This window comes from Limulus polyphemus, unplaced genomic scaffold (assembly GCF_000517525.1).
Source record: "Limulus polyphemus unplaced genomic scaffold, Limulus_polyphemus-2.1.2 Scaffold25, whole genome shotgun sequence".
NCBI classification, from domain to species: Eukaryota; Metazoa; Arthropoda; class Merostomata; order Xiphosura; family Limulidae; genus Limulus; species Limulus polyphemus.
The window spans coordinates 1,001,732-1,010,636 of NW_013665635.1; the positions used below are offsets into that span (position 1 = coordinate 1,001,732).

General features: G+C 29.4%; 1 protein-coding gene across 1 annotated transcript in view; it reads right to left on the reverse strand.

The window, feature by feature from the left end:
* Positions 1–8,905, reverse strand: part of LOC106459004 (dystrophin-like) — a 271,702-nt gene that overhangs the window by 157,067 nt on the left and 105,730 nt on the right. The window contains exons 5-10 of the mRNA XM_022385593.1: positions 8,430–8,507; positions 5,409–5,501; positions 2,807–2,898; positions 2,272–2,352; positions 1,564–1,679; positions 470–591 (exon numbers count right to left, since the gene is read on the reverse strand). Of these exons, the coding sequence (XP_022241301.1) occupies positions 470–591; positions 1,564–1,679; positions 2,272–2,352; positions 2,807–2,898; positions 5,409–5,501; positions 8,430–8,507 (582 nt within the window). The remainder of the gene's footprint in view (positions 1–469; positions 592–1,563; positions 1,680–2,271; positions 2,353–2,806; positions 2,899–5,408; positions 5,502–8,429; positions 8,508–8,905) is intronic.

Genomic DNA, 8,905 nt, shown 5'->3' on the forward strand with positions numbered 1-8,905 from the left:
ATTTCCAAAAATTTAATAAACCAAGACAAACAAAATTAAAATATGCAATCAAAACTGAATGCAAAATGCTTGTATTCTGTTGAAAGGTTTTTAGAATGGAAAGTTTGTAAAGTCCTCCCTCAAGAAAATCAATAGTAGATAATTAGAATTAAGTGCTAAATATATTACTGACTTTTAAAATGAACAATCAGAAACCTGCTTGCATCACCAGATGCAGAACTTCAATGCAGGAGTTTACATGTTGTAAGGTGACTGTTAGTGTGTACTAAACATGTATATTTGATCATTTTTACACTAATAAATCTTTCTACTTTTTACAGGTATCAAAATGTCAATTACAATCTTTATTTCGAATTCAACATTTTGTAGATTTCCAACAACAACATTTTATTCTTGACCTGATAAGGGAAAATCCATATTTTTTAATTATTAACATCTAACCAGACTACAAAAATAACATAATACTTACAGAATCAGACAAATCCACTGATTCAAGTCTCCTAAATGGAATGTTTTCATGGGGCAATGCTTGAAAAAAGCACATGACATACATCATCACAGACTTTTTGTCTGGCCGTGTAGTGCTCACATCTGTGAAAAATAATAATAAATCACTTGAATCATCAGATTTACTACACAATTTATACCCTGATTCCCGAACAGCCTACATAACTTAGGGAAAAAACAAGGGTAAGTGGGAACAAAATTTAGTAGAAATGGGCTATTTTGAAGAACAGATAATTCACACAAACTACAACTGTGAGTGAAGTCTGTATTTAAGAAACTACACTGACAATATTTCAGAAATGCATGTTCAATGAATTAATAAAGAATATGACATTACACATTTATCATCTTCTGATGTTGGTCCTCAAGGCTTTCTTGGGTAATAATGGTTTAAATACAAAAGCTTGCATGAAAAGTTTGCTCACAAAATAAAACAAGAAAACAAAAACATAAGGTAGAAGTCAATGTGATACACAGAAATCTTGGATAAAAAAAATAAAGAAAGAGGTATAAAGTTAAAATTATAAAGTATAATAAAACATGTTTTGAGAGAGCTTGAAATCTTTCAAAATAAAATTTTCATCAAATGTGTTTTCAAACCAATGTATTAAAACAATACTATCAATTAAAATTTAACTAGATCATGATACAATGAATTGAAAAAAAACAATAAAAAACATAATAACAATTTTTGCAAAAACTTATTCCTGCATTATCCTAATTAACTATTCTGGGAATGACATTCTAGACATAATGCCCTTAAAATACAGTATTAAATTTCTGTATCTCAATGAAATAAAAAAGTGTCTTATTTATTTGAAATACCTAATAATACATCTAGTAAATGAATCAGCAATTTTGTTACTATATCTTAATAACCTGTGAGCTTACTGTGATACCTTATCATATTGATAATTTAGATTCAAGCTAACCTTGAATTTTTTTTTTATTCTTGTGATGCTTTATTATGTATAAACTTGAACAAAAAGCAACAACAAAGTACAATAAAAACTATTAACATTTTCAGCTTTTTACAGACTTTCACATTAAACCTACCTTCAGGGTCTAAAAGTTTATCAATTCCCAAATACTGATGTGCTATGTGAAAGGCATGTTCTAATCTAGTGATGACATCTTTTCTCATCAAACCTCCATAGTCAAAAAGGTTTGGTCTATAAAACATTAACAATATATATATATATATATATATATATCAACTGTATGAACTCACAGAACCATTTATTTAACCAATTTAAGAACATTATTACTTCCACCTAAGTGTTACATAACCATTCCTGCAAATTGACTTAAGTTTGACATTTTGACAGGAGTGATAGGCCTACAAATTACTAGTTCTAGTGACATGCAAAATCTAGGCTTTATAGATACAACATTTTCAAATGTTATTGCTTTTGGATCCTTAGATTTAAAAGGTTTTTTTGATTACTAGGATAAATTATTCCAATGATATAATTTTACATGGATAAAAACACACACATATACTTATGTATTTTACTTGCCTTAATATAACACAGATGTTCAAACAGGGCTTTATAACCAGATCAATTTCAAATGTTTTTTAAAAGGTCCGGATATTGTTTAAAAACTTCAATTCATCACCTTGTCAGCACTTGTACACTGATCATTCGGTTCACACATTACTAAACCTTACATTATTTCATAAGAAAGTATTACATAAGGCATATTTATGAACTATTATATTTTTCAATCTTTACTAACTTTTAGTTAAAGCAATCATTTTACCTAAATTTATGAATTAAAGCATTGAATGCTAATCCATCACTCCAACTTGTTGTGAAGTTCCTGATGTCTACGCCACTGTAACTATTAAATAAATAAATAAAAAGGCAAAACAATAAGGATTAAGTCATTATTGTAAAAGGCACTGATCAACTCTCATCAGCTACCAAGAAATACTATTATTTAAAATGTCCCTTTAATTTGAAAGCCTGAACACAAAATACTGTATTACTTTATAACTGAGCTACATACAAATATTAAAAGAAAAATACAATAACGCTATTAAACATTTTAAAATATTAGGTTGTCACAAAATTGTCACTTTTGTTTTAGATGAAAAAACCCGAACAACTTATATATCAAAACAAAACATTTATTAAATAAAATAGTCTCCATTCTTATCTTATTCTTATCCATTCTTTCCATCTTACAATCAGGTTGTTAATGCCCTGATTAAAGAAATCACTTGGTTTTGAAGTTAGTTTTAATCTGATGTATATAAAGTCTTCTCAATCTGTGGGTACAAAACTGGACTCACCCCTTGGTAGCATCTCTGCACCATGCTAATAATGTCTTTTCTAGGTTTGTTTGATGAATTTCATGGCTGGCATTCTTCAAAACTCCATGGACCTATCAGAGAAACATATTTTTAAGTGGACTTGATTCTTTTAGCTTCTGGGGAAAAAAGAAGAATATTTATTACTGTAACACAAACGGTCCCCTAAATGATAAAAAAATAAAATAAAATAATGTAATAATTAAAGTTGTTTAATAAACTTCAAATTTCAAAACTAAAATGATCTTTAGAATGCACAGAGATGAGTCTGTTTATACCCCAAATTTTATTATCATATTACAAACAATTGGAAATTATCTTTTAATTCAATTTTATTATCAATTTAATTAACATGTTATAACATTGTAACGTGTAAAGTTGAATAAGAAGTTTGACTAGTAATCATGCAATCTACACAACATATAACCACCAGAAAACTTGGGGATTCTCTTGGATGTACTCCGTGTAGACAGAGCAAATACACCAGTGTGGAGGTATAGGGCATGGAGATTAGTATATTCTATGGCATAACTCATACAAAGAGATACATAGTAGGCACTATAGCATGATACAGCGAGAGAGGTTAACAATGTAAATGGAATTTCTCCTTAATTCAAGTACTAGAACTTTGTATGGTAGAAGCCATATCAAATAGGTGAGGGTGACTTTTTTTTTTTTTTAACTTTAAAGGTAATGGTTGCTTTCTGGTACATTTTAGTACACGTAACTATGTGATTTCTATACTATTTCTTCAGAATACTTAGTTATGATGGAAAGTCATAGTGATAGTTTGGTTGAATCAAATAGAGGGAGTCACTTGCATCAGGAGTGTGTGTCATACTCTTATTGGTGGAGGGTTGTTGCATGATGATTTACATGCAAGATGCATTTGAACCAGTTGATTGTAAGGTACATAGAAGCTCAAGGCTTGTGGCATGCGAAAAAAAAATCATATAGAGGGCAGCACTGAACAAGAATAGTTATCAATGTGAGAGAAGGTAATGTACCGTATCTGAAAATATTAGTCACTAGAGCAGAATGTCCCAAAACTATTACAATTTACAACTTTCTAAATATGCTATGAATAATTTAAAAGAATTAAAATACTGCTCAAAGCAACGACTTTGCTCAACACAAGTCAAGCTCTTCTTCTTTTCAGGTACTTTCCCATGTTGTCCCAAAATATTATGTTATGTTAAAAGTAAACAATGGGTAATAAAAATTCATGTAAAGGAGAAATTGCTCTTTCTATTGGTTATAAAAAAGTCTATCAACAATTTACAAAAATAATTATATACTTGTCTTGAAAACCGAAACAGATGGGATGGAACTTCTTTGGTGGGTTTGACAAATTTATCGATAGCTCAGCAAACTGAAAGGTAAGAAGTTCAAATTTTGTATTCTTGCTTATGATTATGTAGAGCTTGTGTTTCTAATTGCTTGGATACTCCGAGAGCTGTATTAGGGAAGCTATAAAATCTATAAGGAGAATATTAATTATAAACTATATTTTTGATCTCAAGTTTATTGATGCAAATTGAGAATAAAGTTTAATTAAATCTGAATGTAACTCTGCAAAGGGTTGTAACACACACACACACACACATACTTTGACCTTACTGTGTGAAATAAAAAACATTTCTTATTGTACAAAGATAAATTTAAGTTGTTGTTTTTTGTTTTTTTACTGGATACACACAGATCTTCATTAAGGTCTATGAGTCAGTCACCTATATAATGAAAAGTTTAATGACTCCATATCAAAATAAATAGCTGTTTAACAATACATCATCAGTTGCATTAAAAAACATTACAAAATTCAGTGCTAAAATAATTTGTTAAGTGATCATGAGTGATATGTATATATTTATTATTTAAACAGCTTATAAACAAATACACGAAAAGAAATAGTATTTTTAGTAGTTGAAACTTTTAGAAAAAAAGTGCCTCACTAGCAAATGCGAGAGATTTAACCTTCTAGCGAAGATTTTAGAGATCTCCACTGGTATGTGAAAGGTTCCAGGTTGAAATCTTGCTCAACAAATAACTGGCACCCAACTAGTGGACATTTCATGACCAACGGGTAAGGCATGAAGATACGTCTTGGCCGAGAGGGGAAGAATGTGGTAGTTTAAGTTGTCAAAAAATGCCTTGCTAACTATAGCTAGTGTGATAACCCTTTAGATCAGTTGGCAAAGGATTCACCTTGTGCAGGCAAGTGGCTCTGGGATCAAATCCAGCACATGGAAATAGTTACAAGTCTTCAATTAAAAAGTAGCAAGTTGGCTTTCTTAGACATGGCTATGATACTATTAGTGTAATAATAAATCTTATGTAAAACTAGTATTATAATGTTTTCATTATGTTTATTATAACCAATAATTAGAAAAACAACTCTTCGAGTTACCTATATTACAGTTCAAAATTGACATTAGCTTACATACTGAGTATTTCATTAAACCACTTATATTAGATTTTGCACAGTATACAGTTGTAGCATGCTTGATTACTGAGAAAGTATCATGATGAACCAGCAATAAATAAATGCTGATCAGTTTTCGCTCAATGCCTTCTAAAAACCCACCTGCCAGTGTAATATAATGCTCCACACAAGTCCTAATGTCAGTTTTGGGTTGCCATCCACAATATCATTGGTACTAATATTTACAAGTTTTATCTGAAACAAAAAAAAATCCTACAGTATTATTAAGTTACTATAAGAAATTTTAGTTATAATATATACACAAGGACAGTTATGAGACTCTGAATGAAACACTTCATTATGAGTTAACTAGCTTGAAAATATTCTGTTACTTAGTTTCTCAGAATCTGATATGATAAACATAAACTGATATACCCGTACTGTGCATAACTTGTCATAATTACAAATTATGTACAGAGCTCTTTACACATGTGACTTTATTCTAATACTTCAAAATTAAGTACTAGTATTATACCTGATTTGTTTACAGTGGGATCTCCTGTATTACATTATATATTTTTATTAATAAAAAGCAACCACGTGATTTATTATTGTAATAAAATGAGTACATGGGCCAGGGCACAAACCATATAAGCTTAAAACCTTACCTGCTTAATACCAAGAGAAATATTGATGGACCTACATGGTAAATCTTAATACCAAGAGGAATTTAGAATGGACCTACATGGTAAATCTTAAAACAGGAGGAATCTAGAATGGACTTACATGGTAAATCTTAATACCAGGAGGAACCTAGATGGACTTGCATGATAAATCTTAATACCAAGAGGAATCTAGAATGGACTTACATGATAAATCTTAATACCAGGAGGAATATAGATGGACTTACATGGTCAATCTTAATACCAGGAGGAATATAGATGGACTTACATGGTAAATCTTAATACCAGGAAGAATCTAGATGGACTTACATGGTAAATCTTAATACCAGGAGAAATCTTGATGGACCTACATGGTAAATCTTTAAACCAGGAGGAACCTAGATGGACTTGCATGGTAAATCTTAATACCAAGAGCAATCTAGACGGATCTACATGGTAAATCTTAATACTAAGAGGAATCTAGAATGGACCTAGTTGGTAAATCTTAATACCAGAAGGAATCTAAATGGACTTTCATGGTAAATCTTAATACCAAGAGGAATCTTAATGGACTTTCATGGTAAATATTTATGCTTAATTTACATTTAAGCTTTCAAAGCTCTGAAGATTTAAAAGCTATATTGTTTTTCATAACTTACTGGTAACTGTTGATAGTTAAAAGTCTTTCAAATATAATGGATACCAAATTAGTCAAATTAAATCTATTAGGATTGGATGCTTAGTAATGGACTGTTGACCATAATAAGATAAAAGACCTAGCATAATAAACTCTATTCAAAAATATCAAGGATTGAGAGGAAGGGATTTTCTAACATTCCAATTCCCTGTTAATATTTAAATTGTTCATAGGCAATTTTCAAGTCAAGATGTCTCAAAATACATTAAATTTCACTTTTATAATGTGTAAAAGAAAAAAGTATGTCAGAAGAAATAATAAAATGTTAACTATCCTAGTGTATTAAATAAAACAATGTCTCCAATTTTTTTTTATTATTGTATAAAAATAATTTAATTCCTGGAAACGTAAACATTTTTGTATGAAGAAATTTTAATTGTTTAAAAAAAAAGCACACCATAATACTTCCAAAAACAAAGTTTGTCTTATTCAGTAAACTGACTGTACAAATTTATGGAAAATTATTCTTTACACTAATTTCACCAACTAGGATCAAAGCTTAATTCCATGGGGGAGGAAAAAAAGTACATTGAAATACATTTGGATAAAAATAGAACACATAGTATAATTTTCAGAACAAATACTTATCCCTACACATTAAATCAGTATATAAATATTACTTCTCTTTATTCCTTAATAGTAAAATTCTTTTAACTTTGGACTGTTATTGTAATGGTATGTCACATGCAGTTATTCAACTGTTTTGTAACTTGACACAATAATTCCTCCTTTACTCAAACACAGGTAATCAGTAACATGAGCTGAGAATGATGTGCAAAAATTCAAATAAAATAATGCATGCTTCATTCTGAAAGAATTTTAAAGTGGAGAAAAATAAAAATATCAAAAAAATTTGTTTACACTCTTAAGCATGATGGGTACAGATGAATATTTACATTCCCAGTTGTTTCAGACGGACTTCTACACTCTTACACATGTTGGGTTGGGATAGTTTTCTACTTTCCCAGATTCTGCATTACCATTTTTAGACCTTAAAATTTTAAATCATGAGACAAAGCTATTGTTAACTTATTATCAGTAACCAGCTTTTTCAGTCAGGTTTGTATATTGATTAGAGAAATTTCACACCTTCTGTTTTCAAAAAGATTTTTGGTTCATAAAGCTACTAAAATAAGTAAAAAAAAAACTGGCATTCTATCCAGAACTTGATAATGTGAAGAATTATCCCAAGAACCATTTTCCTGAAAACTTTATAGCAAGATTGTGAAAAACTTCCTACGAAGTATTGACACAACTTAAGCACTAGTGTTTGATGTACATAAATTATATCTAACAATAATCTCACCATTTATAGGTTTTTTAAGTTATAAAGTAAAGACAAATGTATTCAACATTTCAAAATCTTCATATTAACAGATTTTGTTGAAATTCATCTTGAAACCTCAATAATGAAGGTGTTTTTCTAGGTTAAAGATTTGATTTCAACACTACAGTGGGTATATGTTGTTCATAAATTTACATGAATCTTTTGTATATTGGTTCCATGGTACACTATTTGAATCGTATATAATGGGACACCTTGCAACTGACTTCCACTCAGCAGAGAATGAAGGACTGTTGCAAAAACGGAAACTTTGTTAATTAGACATTTGGATTGAAACCTAAACAATACGTCATCTTTTCTGATATGTTTAAACTGCAGATATTATTTGAATGTTTAAGTAAATAAATGTACCGTGTATTGAAATATTCATAGAGCTTAAAATTCATTTTAAAGTAACTTCAGACAAAGCTCCTTGACAGACTAAAAAATTAACACAAAATAGATTGGTAAGAAAAGAAGAGAAATAAAAGTTTACATACACCATTTTCTTCCAGCACTTGTAAGGCACGGCCAACATTGTTCAAGTGATGCACACGTAATCTACCTCTCTCCCTTCTCTGTAAAATTTGAAATGACTTATAAAACTGCACTCAGCACTAAAAGTTTTTAACATCAAATAATCAAATACAAAGAGAATACAATGTAATATTTTATTTTCTAAGGTATGCAAATTATTAAGTGAAACTTGTTAAATTATTTCTGTATGAAAATCCAAATGTTTAAAATTGAATTTAAAATGCAATATTATATTGACAACCAAATAGTCATATAATATTTTCATTATTCAAGGGTGAAGCTTATAATAGAATTTTAGTAATAATAACTTTGTAGATTAGAATCTATTCAGCATTTTAATATTACAAGTTATATATATATATATACAGGGTATACCCTAAAATGTAATACTAATAACTTAAATGTATTAATAAATACTAATATTTAATTAAGTATATAT